General features: G+C 52.1%; 1 protein-coding gene across 1 annotated transcript in view; it reads right to left on the bottom strand.

The window, feature by feature from the left end:
• Positions 1–19885, bottom strand: part of PRPF6 (pre-mRNA processing factor 6) — a 35686-nt gene that overhangs the window by 3714 nt on the left and 12087 nt on the right. The window contains exons 7-17 of the mRNA XM_018057481.1: positions 19065–19159; positions 18487–18643; positions 17582–17744; positions 13442–13560; positions 12541–12759; positions 6514–6636; positions 4487–4608; positions 2807–2945; positions 1343–1462; positions 976–1152; positions 446–579 (exon numbers count right to left, since the gene is read on the bottom strand). Coding sequence (XP_017912970.1) covers positions 446–579; positions 976–1152; positions 1343–1462; positions 2807–2945; positions 4487–4608; positions 6514–6636; positions 12541–12759; positions 13442–13560; positions 17582–17744; positions 18487–18643; positions 19065–19159 — 1568 coding nt within the window. The remainder of the gene's footprint in view (positions 1–445; positions 580–975; positions 1153–1342; positions 1463–2806; positions 2946–4486; positions 4609–6513; positions 6637–12540; positions 12760–13441; positions 13561–17581; positions 17745–18486; positions 18644–19064; positions 19160–19885) is intronic.

A 19885-nucleotide genomic window follows, 5' to 3' on the forward strand; every position in this document is an offset into this window, starting at 1 on the left:
TGGAATCTGAGGTCATCCAGGTACGAGTGAAGATGGGAGGATAAAGACAGGCCTGCTGGTGGCTGCTGGGGCACCTCAGGGCACTGACACCCTGAAGCCCCACACCTGGAGTCTGTGTGCACAGCCTCCTATGGACAGAATGCCATGTTTATCTGGCAAACTCCTATTCATCTCTCAAGGCCCCTCTCAGATATTACCTTTTTCATATAGTCCACTTTCTTGGCACCATTCACCCCAATGCCCCCTCATTAGCTCTTGGTTCCTGGACACCCTCAATTCCACCACAAGCCACACTGTGTCCAACTATCTTCAGGCTCGTGTGAACACTCTCACAGCTGGAACAAGACTCCCCACAGATTGCACCTTCCCACGGAGCCTCAGCTGAAAGTGCTGCACCGCGGACTTGGTATGAGCGCAGTCAGCTCCTGGGGGCACGGGAACTCACCACAGGCCGGGGTTCTTTGGGTTCTTCAGGCGAGACTTCTCCAGAATGGCCCGAGCTCGGGTCAACTGCCCAACCTTCTCCTCCAGCCGGGAAAGCAAGAGCCACAGGGGGGTGGAGTGGGGACATTTCTTCAACTGCAGCCACAGACACAAGAGAGAAGACTCAGCAGGTCTCTGTGATGCTATCGGCACCTCAAGCTGAGTCAGGGTTACATGTGCCCTCAGAGACCCAGCCACTTCACACCCAGGTCTGTCACTATGCACGGCTATGTTGTACACACATGTATGTGGCGTTTTCGTGAGCACGCTGTGCCATACGCACGTGCACAGGGGTGTGGACTCAGGAGCCTGTGCCTTACATGGGCCGTAGTCAGTACTCTGCTGACCATAGCAGTTACAGCCTGGCAGGGGCAGAAGGCTGGGTGACGGAACAGACTGGACCCGAGCCCACAGCTCCCCTGAGCCTGGGCCCAAGCAGGTTGCAACAACTCCTATCTGAGGTGAGGTGCCCCATGTGGGGTGGAGGCTCACCCCCTGGTTGTAGGCTTCCCGGGCCTTCTCCACGAGCTCCTCCTGCTCCTCAATCTGCCCCTTCATCATCCAGAGCTTGGGGAAGTCCTCATAGTGCTTCAGGGCCTCCTCGCACAGCTCCTGGGCGGCCACAAGGTTCCCCAGCACCCACTCCAGCTTCACGGACTTCATGAAGACCTGGGGAGCAGACAGCCTCAGCCTGGCTCTGGCATTTGCCTCACTGAGAGCTCAGCACGAATGCTGCCCCATGTCTTTGGGACAAACTGCGGCTACATACATCAGTGCATTTTAAAGCCAAGAGTGAACAAATGAGCTTTGAGCACATGACCTTGGGAGTTGCTAATAGTGGGCAGGGGGCTCCGCTTACCCGGGCAGTGGGCGCACTGCTCCGTGCCTTGGCCAGCAGACGGCGGGCCCGCTCGTACTCATTGTTCTCAGACTCCAGCTTCACGGCCGCCAGCCAGATCTCTTCGCTGTTGGGGTTGGCCTGCAGAGGAAAAGCAGCATCAGCCATGAGTGGGGCAAGGGCTCCCCTGGTTGGAGGCAGCCAGTCCAGGCACTGGGCCGTGCCATGCCGTGCTCCGCAGTAGGACAGTCTGATGCAGGCATGTCCTGGACTAATCGGCAACAGAGTCTCAGGACGTGGACTTCCTCATGAACAAGCCGGCCTGCCTCACTGGCACAGATGTGTGGCAGCTGCAGCACTCAGGCCATGCTGCCAGTCACCACCCTCTGCATGCTACAAAAGTTCACTCATGTCCCACCTGCATGGATCCACCCACCCAATCCTGTTCGCTCCCAAGCCTGGGGATGAGGAGCTGGCCACCCAGTGTGTCAGTGTGGGAAGGACAGAAGGATGTCTGGGTTATTGCAGACTATGCGGGGAGGGTTCCCAGGGTTGGGACTAGGCCACGTACAACCCAGAGTCCAGCAGACATATGGGCAGTGCCCTCCAGTCTCCTGAAAGCACAGTCACCTGCTGGCCACACTCAGCCTGACCATGTCCCCAACCTGAGAAGCAGCCCCACGGAGACAGGTAAGGAGAGGAGAGCACAGGACACAGGCAGCACTGCCTGGTGGTGGTGGGAAGGGCCAGAACCACCGGGAGAGCAGCGGCGTCCTCCACCCAGGGCACCCAAACAGACACGAGAGCAAAGGGAAACCCAGGCCAGCCCCCTCCACATATTCACTCAGGAAGGGACAGGCGTCACTATGCCAGCCTAGATGAAAACCACAGAGTGACATCGTCTTTCCAGTTAACAGAAAAGCATGCTGGAAACCGCTGACTGAACCTTGCTGTCAAAAACTATTAGGATGTTCCATGTGACAATAAAAATCAGAGAAAAACGCAGAGCTCCCGGCACCAACCACGATGCCACCCTCCACAAACACAGCTCCACCCACTGACAGCCTGGGCGGCAACGGGTGGCCCACGTGGGACCCAGTGCAGATGCCTGTGCTCAAGTACAGGGACAGGACTTCCTCCCGCAGCACCAAACACCCTCACACTCATGTAGGAGGGGACACATGTGGGGACACGGCTCTCCCCTGGCCGTCCCATGCTTCCTGTCTCCCTGAGTCTATGTTGTGGAATACTGAGCCCAGGGTCACACGGCATGGCAGCAAATGAGAGGTAGGTATCCATCACCCGGGCCATTTTTCCTGCTCTCAGACCCTCTCAGGGCCCCAGCTGCTCCCAGAGCACCCAAACTCCCTGGGTCGGACCATGATCAGCCTCTCAGGTCAGCTCTTGTCAATAATGCAGGAAGGGCTTAGGGGAGGCAGGCACAGGACCCTGGAGCCCTCGGGCCACAGCCCACCCCTCACCCACCTGGAAGGCCAGAGCCAGGATACTCCTTGCCGCAGGCACGTCCCCAGCCAGCCACTTGGACTTGGCGCCCATGAGCCATAGCACCTCTGCTTTGGGGCAGTGGGCCACGGCCCGCTGCAGCAAGGCCTCCAGTGACTCCCTGCAAGACAGGGGGACGGTCACCACAAGCACACGGGCCACTCGCAGCCAGGCCACGAGCGCTGAAAAGACAGTTACTGCTTCAAAGTTCGATGCTGTAAATGATTTACCAGACTTTTACAATGGGGAGAGTGTGGGGAAATCTTTTCTCTCCATAAAGGCTCTAAAATCAACTACTGAGGAGGGTGCTACAAAGCCACACATTGTTCAAACAGCAGAGCCTGATGGAGCTTCTCAAGGGAGCCTTTTATGGCCGGGTGTCCCAGAGGCGCGATAACTTCGCAGTCTGGGAGCCGGGGGCCTTTTCATCTCTAACCACAGATCCGCCAATAAAGATTACAACCTGTACCTACTCTTTGGCATCCAGAGAAACTGTCTTATTTCTGGAAGGAAGTTATTTTAGGTCACTGTCAAGCAAGAAGCCCAGGTTTCAGGTATGAAGCCCCAACCCTATGTGGCCCACCACCCTGGCACACCCCCAGCACAGATGTTCTCCTCAGGTCTCCGCAAGATCGAGTGAGCACACGGAGTTGCTCTGTGTGGTAAGAAGCCTGACACCAGAACAAGAAGGCTCAGCTTCCTCAGCCCACCACAGGCGCCAGACCCGGGGGATGGGAACTGCCCCTGAACCCAGGGACGAAGACATGCGGGCAAGGCCCTGCTCTGGACAGGACAGCTGGGTGAACTTGCACAGTCATTTCAAACTGTGCCCAAAGGAGTTAACTGCAAGACACAGAGCAGCTAGCGGGGGTAGGGGGGGATGGGGGTAGGGGGACAGGAACATCAGGAGACAAGACTCCTGAAAAGCCCAAGACTGAATGAGACAATAGCAAAGCAACAGAGGCCCCGTGCTCCCAGCTGCAGCCCAGGTGGGACCAGCAAAGCCTGAACACAGAGGGTGCAGTAGAGGGTTCAGGCAAAGGCTGCCCACCTAAAGCAACAGAGGCCCCGTGCTCCCAGCTGCAGCCCAGGTGGGACCAGCAAGGCCCGAACACAGAGGGTACAGTAGAGGGTCCAGGCAGAGGCTGCTCACCTAACTGCTGACTGAATTGCAACATCTAATTCAATCAGCACTTAGAGCCAATAAGGCAGACTCAAAAGGTTTTTTCAATTAAAGAGAACAATTAAATAAAATTGTCACGGACCTCCTCAGAGCACAAAAACCAGCCCAAACCCAAATCCAGCAGAGCTGAAATGAAAAACAGGCCTGCCTGGACCCAGATGCCGCACCGCCCACGCTGCTAAAGCCAGAGCCCCACAGACGGGGGCCTCCAGGCCCCAGCCCTGGCCCAGGGAGCCCTAGGACCCCAGTGTTCCCAGCTCACTGCAGGCAGATGGGCCCTTCAGTGCCTGGGCTCCTCAACTGTACAGCAGCAGGAATGCTATCGCAAAAGGTGCCAAAAAGACAGCTTGGTTGAATGGCCCAACTGCCACAGGAGAGTCCACCCCTCATTGCAGAGGCCTGACCTCCAATGAGGCTCTCGCCCACCCACGGGGATGAGAGGCCTAAACGCAGAACAGGGTGGAAGGCCTGCCACATACCTGGTACCGTGGTTCTTCTCGAAGTATGCAGCCCGCAGCCACACGCTCTTCTTGCTAGGGAAGACCTGCAGGGCGTAGGCGTAGATAGCTCGGGCACACTCCAGGGCATTGTGGGCCACACACTAGATGGAGAGAGAGGGGAGACAAGTGAGGGGGACGGGGACAGGAGTGAGGGGGCTGGGCGCCACCAACCCAGGAGGGGTACCCACCCCACGACTCCTGACCAAGGCCATGGAAGCCCATTACAAAGACTCTGGGGCTTCCGTGGTAGAGTTGCTAGGACTCCAGGGGGTTGGTGGGCCGGCCTGCCCCTGGGGTAATACTGAGCACCAAGGGCTTCTGCTCCTCCTGCAGGCCACATAGCGCTGAGGACAGGCCTGCTCCAACCCAAACAGAGACACAACACAGAAACAGGAGAAAGTCTGAGAGGACTTGAGGGTTCTGCTCCCCAATCTGACATCTACAGGGTGATACCCACTGAAGTCCCTATGTTGTCAAGAGAGATGAGGTAAGTAAGGAGCTGGGCTCTGCTGCCCGTTTGGCGATCTACTCCCAGGGTAGAGACTGCGGGAGACTGTTAGGTCATCCTTCACAATCTTCTGTCTTAATGTCACATAACAAAAAGCCTTTAAACCACGACAGTTGACATTAGAGCGTTGTTAGTGCTCACAAGGCACAACTTACAAATGAGACGCCAAGTGAGCTGCAGACAGACAGTAGCCACGGCCTGTGTCCAGCGACCAGAGGACAAGGTGAGCGCCCGAGTGGACAAGGGAAAAAGGAAAGTTCTGCCGGCAGGAGTCCAACTAAGCACCTCTCATCAAACACAGGGGCCATGACATTTAGAAAACCAGCACCTGACACATCTTATGGTAGTAACTGACTCAGGCCAGAAGGAGCACTAACCGACGTGCAAACAACAGGGCCGAGTTTGCTGAGAAATGGCACGTTTATGGAGTCTCAGGGTCTCCCCACAGAACATGAGTTACAAAGGTCCACAGCAGCCTCCCATGGAGGAAGCTGGCAGACACCCCTGAGCTCTCAGAGCTGAGTGTGCCCCCACCCACCCAGCAAGACAGAATCCCGCAAAGAGGAGAACTCGCTCTGAGGACACAGTGTAGAGACAAAACCAAGGGGTCCGTACCCTCAAGAAAGTCAGAATCATGAACAGTGATGACAGATCAAAGGTCCCTCCCCGACCCAGACTCAGGGCCACGGACCCTGCACATGTGACCCTGGGCAGTTTCTCCACCAAAACCCAAAAGGCATTCAGTAAGCCCCTCAGTGAGATTTGAATAAGGCCCCAGATTACATCCTGGTCCTCATCAACGCTGATCTCCTGAGTCTGATAGCTGTGCTGTGGTTGCACAAGAGAAGGTTCCTTTTAAAGAAACACACACTGAAGTGTTTAGAGGAAAAGGGTCACCACATGTGTGATGTGGTCTCAAACACTTCGGGGAAAATAAAGGCCACGTGTGAGCAAGCATGTGCACATATGGAGAAGCAAAAGGCGTGTAGTGAAGTCAGTAAATGTAGGGGTATCTAGGTGAAAGGCGTAAAAGATTTCTCCACACATCTTTGCAACTTTTCTGTAAGTCTAAAATTATTTTAAAATAAAAGGCTATTAAAAAGAGAGGACCACATTTAAGGTATTAAAAGCCTTAAATATGTTTATTAATCTTGAGCCCATAATCTCGTCTCTGGACCACTACTCAAGGGAGTCTCCTCAAAGTGCATGCCTCACATGCAGGTGTTTTCTGACATGCAGGTTATAGCAGAGATGGGGGTAGGGGACGTCCAGAGGTCAGGGGTGAAGAGCTGGGAAAGGATGGGAACTGGGCCAGGTCAGGGGAATGAGCACTCACACCCCACCTCTGCAGGAGACCCCAGTTAATAGAGAACTATGCTCCTTACAGTTGTGACTGCATTTATTTTTTGTGTGACTGCATTTAAAAATCAGCAGATCAGAAAGATTTCCAAACCACACCCCATTCCCCACAACGCACACTCCCACTAGCCACACTCACGCTGTCGGCATCTTCCATCCACGTGTGCTTCCGGTCTTCCTCCTCAATGCCAATCCCGATAACAGCACGCATAACTGCCTGGCAGGTGGCCACACTCCCAGCCTTGTCACACTCCTCAGCATCCTGAAAGAGGGCACAGAACTGAACTCACTGCCCAGAGCTGCAGGGGCCTGGCAGACAGACGCTAGGCCCAAGGGAAAGGGCTGCAGGAACGGGCCCTGAGGGTGCTGGAACCCTCAGGACCCCGACGCTGCCACCCACTGTGAAGCATCCTTTCCTGCCTCACAGCAGGTAAGTGCTCCATACCCCCAACCTATCCATTTAACAAATACCACAGAAGCACCTAACGTGTACCAAGTGCTAGAGTAGGCAACCTGGTGGCCACAGGAAAGCTCCAAAGCAGCGGGACTAACATGTTCATACTGTCACACATGTTCGTACCGTCGGCCTGGCTCCAGATTCAAAATGGACAAAAGGAAGAGCCGCTCTAACCCAAGAGAAAGACCTGCTGGGGGTATGAGCCCAGCATAAGGAAAGCGAGACAGCCTGGGGAGAAACAAGCCTCTGAGGCGCTCAGGCAGGCAGAGGGGCAGGGTGTTCAGCAGAAAATGACTGGACTTATGGAGAAGAGAGAGGATAGCCATGGTTCAGAGATGAGACACCAAGTGTCCTGAGCCTCCTGTCTGGCAGGCAGGCAGGGCCAGCAAAGGCAAAGAGCAGGGCTCGCTGAAAAACATCAGACCACAACATGGAGACACAGGCAGAGACGGGATGGATGCAGGGACAACCTCTATCGAGGGCAACTTCAAGCTCTCTATCAAAACAAAACTCACAGAGGCTCACCCAGCAAAGTGTTTTAAGGAATATATTCCCATTCATGCCAAATGATGGGTGCGCCAGGACACCATTTGCAATGGCTAACAGAGTAAGAAGCACCCTGCTACTGCTGTCACCAAGAGACCCTAGGCTGGCGGGACAGGCTGAGTCAGGCTTCCGTTTTCCTGGCTCTGAAGGGAAAAGCATCCCAGGCAGAGCAGAGCCAAGGCCAAAGGCTCAGGAGGTGGCCCAGGCCGGCCCTCTGCTGGGGGCAGAGCACAGAGCACCTGGCACAAGGGAGGAGAGCCGCCCAGGGAGATGGCCCGGGCAGCCAGTCTGCACAGAGTCCCCCACAGTCTCCACTGAGCATAAACCAGCACCCGAGGGAGGGAAAGAACTGTCCAAAAGGATGAGCAGGAGCGTTTCTCAGAACACAGGTGTGTCCAGGAGAGCACCTGTTCACACCAGCCAAAGCGGAGACCCCCTGAGCAGAAACCTGGAGAGGCCGCCTCTACAGAGGGCTGAGTCCCAACCTGCCCCACTGACTGCGGTTGGTCCCACCCAGCAAGTGTTGAGCCAAGACCCACAGGGTCAGAACACCTTCAGTAACAGAACCAAGCTCCAACACCAGAGCCCAGAACGTTCACAGAGGCACAAAAGCACACAGCACCCAACAAGGAAAAATGCGACAAATGAAAGGTTATCAGGGAAAGACAATCCATAATGAGGTGAGAACATCTACCAAAATCAACTCCGATGGGCCCAGACAAGGACACTAGAACAACTATTATAACCATGATCCACAGGTGGCAAATTGCTGTGTGGCAACATGAAACAGGTCAAAGAAGGTTTTTAAAACAGTTAAAATTCCTGTTAGTGAAAAAGGCAAGATCTGAGATGAAAAATGTCCTCAATCACAGCAGATGAGACATTACAGAAGAAAAGATTAGTGAAACGTGAGGACAAAGCAACAGAAGTCGTATAAGATGAATCAGAGCATCAGTGAGCAGATGAGCTCACATCACACCCACAAGAAAGACCAGACGTCTCCCAGAACCAGAGCGGGCTCTCACCATTGTTCTTCAGCATGTCCTGAGGCCCTAACCAGGGCAATCAAATAGGAATAAAGGCATCCAGGGACTTTGGTGGTCCAGTGGTTAAGAATCTGCTTTCCAATGCAGGGGACACAGGTTTAATTCCTGGTGGAGGAACTAAGATCCCACATGCCACATGGCAACTACTGAGCCCACGTACCACAATTAGAAGCCCCATGCACTGCAATGGAAGATCCTGTGTGCCACAATTAAGGCCCAACATAGTCAAAAATAAATAAATAAATAAATAAATAAATAAATAAATTTTAAAATGCATTCAGATTGGAAAGGTAGTAAACCTGTATTTGCACACAACATGATTCAATATACAGAAAATCCTAAAGAATCACTGAAAGTATTATAATAAATGATTATGCAGGACATAAGATCAATATTTAAAAATCAATTGTACTCCTATATACTAACGAACAACCTGAAGATGAAATTAAGAAAAAAATCCCATTTATGACAGCATGAAAAATAATAAAACACTTTAGAATACATAAAGTAAGTGCAATACTAGTATACTAAAACATTATCGAAAAAAATTTTAGGGGCTTGAAAGAGGAGAGTGAAAAAGTTGGCTTAAAGCTCAACATTCAGAAAACTAAGATCATGGCATCTGGTCCCATCACTTCATGGGAAATAGATGGGGAAACAGTGGAAACAGTGTCAGACTTTGTTTTTGGGGGCTCCAGAATCACTGCAGATGGTGACTGCAGCCATGGAATTAAAAGACACTTACTCCTTGGAAGAAAAGTTATGACCAACCTAGATAGCATATTGAAAAGCGGAGACATTACTTTGCCAACAAAGGTCCGTCTAGTCAAGGCTATGGTTTTTCCAGTGGTCACGTATGGATGCGAGAGTTGGACTGTGAAGAAAGCTGAGCGCTCAAGAATTGATGCTTTTGAATTGTGGTGTTGGAGAAGACTCTTGAGAGTCCCTTGGACTGCAAGGAGATCCAACCAGTCCATTCTGAAGGAGATCAGTCCTGAGTGTTCTTTGGAAGGAATGATGCTAAAGCTGAAACTCCAGTACTTTGGCTACCTCATGCAAAGAGCTGACTCATTGGAAAAGACTCTAATGCTGGGAGGGATTGGGGGCAGGAGGAGAAGGGAACGACAGAGGATGAGATGGCTGGATGGCATCACTGACTCGATGGATGTGAGTCTGAGTGAACTCCGGGAGTTGGTGATGGACAGGGAGGCCTGGCGTCTGCGATTCATGGAGTCGCAAAGAGTCGGACACGACTGAGCGACTGAACTGAACTGAATCAAACTTTTGGTCCAGTGGTTAAGAGTCCACCTTGCAATGCAGGGTACACGAGTCTGACCTCTGGTTCAGGAGGATCCCACATGCCACAGAGCAACTAAGCCCTTGCACCACTGCTAAGACTGTGCTCAAGAACCCGAGTTGCAACTACTGAAGCCCTGAGCCCTAGAGCCCATGCTGTGCAATAAGAGAAGCCACTGCAATGAGAAGACCACACACCACAAAGAAGAGTAGCCCCCACTCACTACAACTAGAGAAAGCCCATGCACAGCAACAAAGACCCAGCAGAGCTCCCCAAATTAAATAAACAAGTCTTTTTTTTTAGAAAAAGTTTTAAAAGAACTAAGTGAATGGAAAGACATCCCATGGATTGGAAGAGTTACTACTATTAGGAAGGCAATAGTCCCCAAACTGATCTATAGATTCTATGCAGTGTCCATCAACATCCCCTCTGGCTATTTTGCAGGATCTGACAAGTTGATCCTAAAGTTCGTATGAAAACACAAGAACCAAGCACAGCCAAAACAATCTATAAAAAACAAAGCAGGAGGATTCATTTCCTGATTTGAAAGCTTCCTACAAAGCCACAGTATGCAGAACTCAGTGGTGCTGGCACAACATAGATGCACAGCCCAGTGGAGGACCGCGACTTGGCAGTGAACTTCCACAAGCAGGACCAGGTTCCCCACAGCGCTGGACTGTGGGGGAGACCAGCACGGGGAGACCCAGAGGAGCCAGGTGATGGGCCACGCACTTATAAAAGCATGAAGCTCGACTCTTAGTGCAAATGGATCACAGACCTAAATGTAAACACCAAAAAAATAGAAATCTTAGAAAACAGAGGAGCAAACCCTTATAACGTCAGGTTACAGAAAGTTTCTTTGATACGACACCTAAAGCACAAGTAACAAAACAAAATAATGAATCAGACTGTATTAAGATTGAAAAACACTTATGCTACAAGCAACACGTTCAAAGTGAAAAGACAATCCACAGAATGGTTGCAAATATTTGTAAATCACACCATCTGATAACGGATTACATACTTGTACCTATTATGTAAAAAATTCTTGCAACTCAGTAACAGATAATAAACCATTAAAAGATAACCCAACATACAATACTAAAACTCACTGAATTATACACTTTAAATGGGGAAATTTTACAGAATGTTAATTACAGCTTAATAAACTATTAAAAATAAAACAAAAATGATTTTAAAAATGAATAGCTCTTCATGAGCTCCGAGACAGCTCAAGTAGCCTAACGTGCAGGTAATTATAACTGAAAGAGGTTAAGCAGAACAAACGGGACACAAATTTTCCAAATTTAATACAATTTGGAAATCCACAGATCCAAGACATTGAACTCCAAACACAAGAAATATGAAGAAAACCACACAAAGCAAATTACAATCAAACTGCTCAAGACCAATGATATAAAAAAATTCTTAAAAGCATTTCTAAATCTTTTAATTTAGAAACATTTTTTAAAATTTAATTAAACATTTTTAAAAAGGGATGTATGTACAGAAGAGCAAAGATGATAGCAGGTGTCTCACTGGAAACAAGGCCAGCAAGAACCATGTCTTTAAAAAACACTGAGAGGGGGACTTCCCTGGTGGCCCAGTGGCTAAGACTTCATGCTCCGAATGCAGGAGACCCGGGTTCGTTCCCTGGTCAGGGAACTAGATCCCACATGCTGCAACTAAAGATCCTGCATGCCACAATGAAAATCGAAGATCCTGCCTGCTGCTGCTAAAACCCAGCACGGCCAAATAAATAAAGTAAATACTAAAAAAAAAAAAAAAACACACACTGAGAGGAAAGACTGCCAACCTAGAGCTCCACACTGAGAGGAAACGTGATGAGGTTTCCTTCATCAGATGAAGTAAATAAAGATGAAGTAAAGACTCTTTACAGACATTTAAAGACTGGAAGAAGTGAACATCAGCAAGCCTGCTTGTAAAAAATGGTCACAAAGTCCATCAGGCAGAAGAAAGAGGACACCAGCTGGAAACTGGATCCACACGAAGGTATGAGAATGTCAAAATGGGAATGACATGGTTAGACGGCACTGAACAAATATTAATAAAGGGGCTGAATCCAGACAATGAGACTTCAGGGGTATACATGAGGCCTTGCTCCCATAATTTTAAAATATGCCCACCACAGGAAGGGCAGAAAACAGTACTGCTGCAGGGGCCCAGGAGCAGGACACAGCATCCCGACACCCTCTCCTTGGCGGAAGGGAGGTGCCCTCAGCGACGACACCTGGAGCAACAGAGAGGCCACTGGGAAGAGGGCAAGCAGAACAGTGGCAGCAGGGGCACAAGACAGAGAGGGGCAGGGTCTGGGCCCTCTTCCAAAGCTGAGAGGCAATGGTGAAGCACAGGGGCTGGCCGTAGGGCTCCAGCTAACAGCGAGGCGGATGCAGGTAAAGAGGCACTTTTCCTGGCTGCCCATGCAATGGCTCATGCAACGGGAGAAGGCGGGAGAGTGCACCTGGCCTGGTGGCTGGGTTAGAATACCTTCTGAGACCTGGCTGGCCATAGTCGAGAAGAGTGACAGATGCACTGAAGCTCATTCTCTCTTAAACCATATTCTCTTCTGGAAAAGTGGGGCTGACCATGTCAAAACGCTAGTCTCCCGAGCTGCGCAGGGTTTCACACCACAGAAGCCACGAGGCGATGACACGAGAGGCCACCCCACGCCTGCTCTGCCTGCCAGCGTGAGGACGCATCTCTCAGGGGCCACCCCAAAATCCCAGCCCACCAAGGGACTCCAACGAGCAGGAGGGCACCTGTGCTTAAAGCGGACACCACAGCACCTGCTGACCTCACCTGAATCCACTGCTCACGGTTAATCTCCACGCCATTGGCGCGCAGGGAGGTGATGGCACGGTCAATGATCTTCTCCACCATCTGCGTGTTCCCGTTGGCCTCCTCTAGTTTGGCGGCTGTGATCCAGATGTGGCGGTCTGTAGGGATGTTCTCCCGGGCCTTGTTTAAGACCTTGCGGGCATTCTCGTAGGTCTCCAGCCTTGCCAGGGCGAGCCAGAGCTGCACAGAGAGACCCATCAAGTCAGGGGCACCCTCCATGGGATGCAGCACGAGCTCTCAAGGACCATTTAAACAGGGCCCAGGATCATGTGCGGCAGCACTTCCTGCTCATCCGAAAGCTGTTTGGTTACACTTCTGACTGATCTAGTGGCTAGGTGACAGGCCCTCAGTCCCACATTCCAATCACTGGTTAAAGGTACACAGTATTAGGACAGAAGGTAAACAGGACAGGACTGTCACCTCACAAACTGAAAGGGCACGGGTGTTCAGCTGCCTGGAGTTCTCACACCCCAGCTTTTGATTCTCAACATTTCATCACCAAAAATGTGTATGGGCTCTATTTATTTTTATGTAAATAAATTAAGATTAATTTTGTTTGGAGAATTTCACAACACACATAAGATAATTAAAGACAGGCTGGACATCATAGACCCGCGACCAAAAGTCACTTCAGAGAATGCTATGAACCAGAAATCTAAAACTCAAGAAATCCAAGTGGCTCTGAGGCAGAGCCACCCCCAGCTGGGAAAACAAGCATCCCCACCCCCCACCACTTCACCCTCAGGTCCCACTGACAAACCTGGAGCTGAACCAGAAAGACTGCTCCCTGCAGGAGAGTGCTCAGCACAGAGCTCTCCCTGGTGAGCTCAAGGCTCAGACCCCCTCGGGGTGGAAGACTCACCTCCACGCTGGTGGGGCAGCACTCCACAGCTCGGCTGAGCATGATTCTAGCGTCTTCTGGCTCTTCCAGCTCCACAGCCGCCTTCCACAAGCGAACTGAGTTTGGAACATGCTCAAGGGCTGGGAAAGGTCGAACAAGAAACCAGGTCACAGAAAAAGGGAAGCAAAAGCAGGACACTGTGTCGCAGAGCATGCAGCTGCCAGCACGGCCAGATGGTCTCTGCCGTGGGGATAGGCCGGGACTTCACATGGGTCCCTTGGGTCTAGACAGACACCAGAGAGACCAGTACAGACGCCCTGAATCAGCAAGCAAGGTGGCAGAGAGGGCTGTGCATCATCTCACGCCTGTTAACACTTGAAGATCAGCATCAGAAGATGAGGCACCTGCCACCCAGGAAGGGCCAGCCTTGCAGGCCACGTGTGAAACGTGGGGAAAAAACATGCCAAAAACTCTGGGGTCCACGCCTGCCCAGGTCGGCAGAGTAAGGGTCCTGCCTGCACCCCAAGGGATACGAGAGCGAAGGAACCATGTGCTGCACCCCCGGGTGCAGTGGGGAAGGGGTTGGCCAGCAGGAGAGGCCAAGACATCCTGCAGTCCAGAAACTTCCAAATCTGTTTAACAAGCACAGCCCTTCCTTCAGAAGCAATTTACCAAAAAGGCCAAAACACTAGACAGCTGAACACAAAGCCCCACAGCAAGGCACTGGGGAGAACAAGGCAAGGCCTCTGGCAGCTCCTGGCAGGAGTGACAGTGACTAACAGCCGATGAAGGCAGGAAGCCAGAACAGCACCTAAAGAAACTCTTTCTAGAAAACACATGGGCCAAGCTCGTGGGAAACAAGACACTAGATTGATTCCACGATGCAGCATCAGTGGACCCACAGCCTCTCATGTTCCTCCTTCAGTGGAAGCAGCTCCCCTTCCTTACAGGCCTATAAACGGGGCACCCCTTCTTTTCCCCGCTGCAGGCCCTGCAAACGGGTGCTCCTTTCCCACAGCCAAACCAGATGGCAGTGGCTCCAGGTAGCCACACAGCCCTCTGGCTCCTGAGCAGGAAGCAGTACATACCCAGATGCTCTAGACAACTGGACTGGAGGAGGGGAGATACCCCAGGACCCCCAGGGCCTACCCCAAGTCAGTTTCAAAGGTTCCCAAGGTCCAGGGCTCATAGGGACCTCCCCACTATGACAAAAAGCAAGCTGCCACTCCAGAACCACCTGCCGTGGAAGACAACGCCCCAGGCTGGGGCCTAGGCCTCTGCAAGGATCACAGCGCCGCCACAGCCTGCAAAAGAGGTGCAGCCAAGGGCTCACCCCCTGGGCTTCCAAGGCCTGACCACACCAGTCACTCAGTCCAGCAGTGGCTAGCGCCAGATGAGGGACCCTCTCAGGAGGCCACATGTGGTGACAGAGGTACTTCTCACTCTGCCAGGACCCAGGGGCCAGGAGGGCTTCTGACAGGCAAGCAGCCCAGGGTTAACATGTCACCATGCCTGGGGGAGCCTGGTCCCTGTCCCCAAACATTTGAACTCGACCATCCAGAGGTCTTGTCCCAAGGGACAATGTCTCCACCAAGATTTGTGGCCATGGTTCTCATGCAATGGAGGCTGAGGCTGACCCAGCTCTCCGGCCTCCAGGTATTGCTGGACCAGCCTAGCTGGCAACATGAGCCCTGACCCCTATGGTGAGACCAAGCTGCCACCATGTATGGGAGGGGAGACTGCAACCACAGCCCCGAGCACCCTGAGGCCTGGCAGTGCCGTCTCACTTCCCGGAGTGACAGTCACCAGGAAGCAGCCCAAGAAAGCAAGACTACCAAGGGGATGGCCCCTCAGCAGTGATATCAGAGAAAGAGACCTCCCACCTCACCTGCCCCTTTTGCAATGTCACACTGCATTCCAGTGGACTGGAGGTCATTAATTTCACCCAGTGATGGGCATAACACCCAGGGCTGTCCCCACTTCTCAGGAAAGACTGGGAACTCCTCCACTGACACTTTATCAATAGCCCACAGGACTGGAACTAAAGCAGACCACCTCTGAGCAGTCCAGCTCTCACCGGGGTGCTGCCCAGAGACTAGCCACCATGCTGGGTCAAGGTCATCACCAGAAGCTGTGGCCTGCCAGAGAGGAAGGGCCAGCCTGGGCAGGAGTGGAGCAGTCTAAATTAGAGAGCCTGCAGGCCCAGCAAGGGAAATGTGCTGCCGCCCCTGTGCTCACTTGCAAGCTAAGAGTGCACTGTCTGGGGACAAAACCACTTCATACTCCAGGCCTGCATGACCAGTATAGAAACACGGAGCTGACACCTTCATCGTGAGTGCAGCCCACGGGAAGCTGCAGCTGGGCCCATGTGTCCTCACATATGACAACACACAGTTCGAGGTCAAGTACCTGCCCCATGCCACTCAGTCACCTAAGGTCTCAGGCCTCAGAGCAGCACATGAAGCTCAAATTCTCCCAACACAGGACCAGGACGCCAGCTGCACTAGCTGAAACCCAGAGCTCACGCAGACACAGAGGGCCAGCACATAGTCCGCCCCAGTCACTGATGGAAGGAACTGTCCTCAGTTTCCACACATCAGATCCTTCCCACAGCAGCGTCAGGGTTCCCTGGAGCTAAAGCAGGCATCTCCAGCTGTGCCCCGAGCACCTGGAGAAAGAGCACTGTTTGTGGAAACACTCTGATGATGGGTCAAGTCAGGACCAGGCCTGCAGAGCAGGGCAGAGGCCAGCTGAGGGTTCCATGCTCTCCCCACTTTGGGGAAGCCTGAGGGAAAGGAGAACAGGGGGGCCCACTGCCCTTGAGACCTCAGACAGCCTGGAAACCAATCCCTCGACACCCCCTGGCGGCCCCCTTCCAGGCCTAGTTTCCTCTCCAAATCTGAAGCCAACTGGAAGTGAACCCACGTAATCTGGGAGTGAACAGGGAGTGGCCACAAAGCCATCCTGACCATCCATCACACTGTGGCAGGGGAAATTCAGGAGAGCATTCCTAAACAAATAGTGCTAATTATCCAGAGTTTACTGTGTTTGTCATTAGAGAACTATTTTGCTGGCTAAAAAGGGATGAGCTGATTTTTATAAACCAAGACAGGTGCTAACTTTCCACCCCAGCCTCATTTTAAGTGCAACAGGGCTGCAATCAAGAAACGAGACCCAAGAGAGGACAACACACTGGAATGTACACATACTCACACACGTTCAGGGTCACACACAAGGTGGCCACCACCTGGCCCCTATCAAACACACACTAAAACATCAGAAGCTGCAGTCCACAACCCGAGCATCTCTGATGGCTCATGCAAACACACACTTCAGAGCACCCACTACAAGCTACCCTCAATTCCATAAAACACACCTATTTTACCCATGTTACAATTCAGGGGGAGCCAGCCACCAGCACAGGCTTACTCCAGGTCAGGCCTCCGACCAACAGGTGCTGAATCTGGAATGAGCGTCACCAGGAGCACCTCCCCACAGCTCCAGTCAAGGAGCAACACTGTTCTTTGCTCACTCTGGAATAATGAAAGACAAACTACCCACAGAAGCTCTGTCTTGGCGGTGATTCCCAGGTGGACTCAGTTTCCCTGATGTGCAAACCGTTCAGTGACATGAGCCAATGGCACATAAACCAACACACTGCCCTGCAGGAGCTTCACAAGATGGGAAGGAGCTAATTAATGTGCTTCTGTGCTTCTGTGGTGCGACCACCCAGGCAGTAAAGACTCAGAACCAAGTGGCACCTCCTGCCTGCTGGGGGTAAGAGACAGGACAGCCAGCAATCATGAAGTTGCTTCAAGCAGCTCCCTCATTCGGCACAGCGGGCCCACAGTGTGGCCCACCAGGGACACAGAGCAACTGCCCCCACGCAAGGTCATGTAGCAGGAAGAGGCAGGTGTGAGGTCCCAACCCAAGCACCGCAACCAGAAGTTTCCCTGAAGACTGTCCAAGGCCAGGACCAACATAGCCCAAAATAAAGCCTGAAAAACATCTACCACTCTCGAACCCTGCCAGTAGAGCCCGAGCAGAGCAGTGGTGAGGCAGCTCCCTTGGCTAGCAGCGGGGCAGGGAGGCGGCACCCCTTCACCTTCGGGGATGCAGCCCGGCAGCACCACTCCTGCCAGGCCCCTAAGGGAAGCTCACCTTTACGAAGAACCCGCTTTTTGGCACGGATGTCTGTCTCCAGCTCTGCTGCTCTGATGTAAATCCTAACGGACTGTGGGAGGTGACGGACAGCTTGGGCCACCACAGCCTTGGCTGTGTCCCCAGGCTGCAACCTGGCTGCCTCCAGCCAGACATCCTCACTCTGTGGGACAGAAGAACAGGTTGGTGAGGTATGTCAGGCTGGCCAGGTGGTAGGCACCCCTGAAGGGCACACACGAGTCTCAGAAACAGGAGGGGCTGGGTTTATCAGACCCATAGGCACGCCTGCCCCAGACACCCCTTGAAACCCCCACACGTGGGAATGTGGCTACAGTACATCTGCACATGGGGAAGACATATCACCACATTGTGAGGAGAGGACAGCCAGCCCTCTGGGGAAGAAGTCACCCCATGGACAAGGTGGGGACACACAGGCAGGCAGGCGGTCATGCATCTGCTGGGGAATTTCGGATCAATGCTCATGTCCGGGGGAAGAATTCACAGGACGCCTCCCACTGTCAGGGTGCCCCAGCCTTCACAGTCAGCCTGCAGTTCTGAGGGTCTCAGGACTTTCTAGAGCTGATCATCACACCCCCTAAGGGTGAGGCCCACTTCCAGGTTCTGACATCAGGAAGGGGGAAGGGCTGACCAGTCTTACTCTCTATCATTAAGGTTATCTGTTGAACAAGTGGCAGTCAGGTTTTCACTCCAAGTGAAAATAAGCAGGAAAAGCCCTTTCCTGCTTTTTCCTCCTCCTCCCCCTTCCCTGTCCCACTGCCTGGAGCTTCGACACCAAAAGGGGGCAAAGAATCCCCTCTAAGTTCAGTTCACTTCCACAGCCTCTGGCGCAGCCTAGCTGCCAAGGCCCCTCAAGGATGTGGTGCAACCTCAGGTAGGGTCCCTACCTTGGGGCACATCTCTGTCCCTTTCATGATGAGGTTCCGAGCCACTTGCAGCTTGCCAGTGACTTCTTCCAGGCGGGCTGATGCGATCCAGGCTGGCGGGTGGTGAGGGTTTGTTTCCCGAACAGACTTGAGGAGCAATCTTGCCTTCTTGATGTCACTGTGCAGGCAAGAAAGCACAGGGTCAGACTGCCATGTGCTGCGTATGGGCCTGGCCAGAGGAGGCACCCCCATGGACACAACATCCAACTGTCACATCAGATGTCCCTGGTGACAGAACCAGTGAGAACTTGGTCGGCACCCTCCCAAGCCTACTGCACCTCCATGCACATAGGCACTGAGCACCAGAACTAGGTCAGAAGCATGGGAGACAATTAGCAAACTGCTCACTAGTTTGGCATACACATAGATTTTGAATGTTACCTGTAACAAATTTAACATCCACATACTTTGAATGGAAAATCAATCAATTCCACTGTTTCTCAGAATAGTCACATTTTGGCTGCATATTTTTCAAATAAAATCCAATAAGTTCCCAGGAACCTGAGCCTACCCAGCCGCCAGCCCTCCAGTGTACTCACTTGATGTCCCCTCCGTGGGTCGGAATCATGGAATTCAAATCCGTCAGATAGCCTTTGGGGTCGACCACAGTCTGCCCACTCACCGAGTCAGACACCTGCAAGACAGGCCGAGCCCAGTTGGTTGGACAGAGCCAGGAATGCCTGGAACGAAGTCCTTGGAGGGTCCCTAAACCCCTTCCCATAATCCCAACTATCAGTGGACACAGAAACTTTTAAAGAAAGAAAACTTACTCAAACAATAGTTTGTAACAATAATGAGAAAATTTCACCTATACAGAACAAAAACTTACATTAAAAAAAGGAAACCATAAAGTCCTAGGGGGAAAACCCAACTGAACATAAGACCAACCAAGAATGAGTGAAACCCAGAAGTCAGAGTTCTTTACATTTTCACACAGCAATTCACTGTAGTATTCTCTCAAGTTGTGAGTCACAAGAGACTTTCCTGGTGGTCCAGTGGCTAAGACTCCACACTCCCAATGCAGGGGCCCGGGTTCAATCCCTGGTCAGACAGTTAGATCCCACAGGCTGCAACTAAGACCTGGCACAGCCAAAAAATTAATTAATTAATTGTTTTTAAAAGCTGTGAGTCTTAAAGTTGCCATGACAACCATACACACACACACACACACACACACACACACACACACACACACACACACGCCTGGGTAAAAAATTATCAAAATTGCAGCAAGACAAGAAAAGGATGAAAGGAAAAGTGATACAAAAAAAGAAATAAAACTCCCTTTGTTTGCAGGTAACTTAAGCAATGAGAAGGAAAAAATCAAACTCCCTCCATTTGCAGGTAACGGATTATCTCT

This window comes from Capra hircus, chromosome 13 (genome assembly GCF_001704415.2).
Source record: "Capra hircus breed San Clemente chromosome 13, ASM170441v1, whole genome shotgun sequence".
In the NCBI taxonomy this organism is placed as follows: domain Eukaryota; kingdom Metazoa; phylum Chordata; class Mammalia; order Artiodactyla; family Bovidae; genus Capra; species Capra hircus.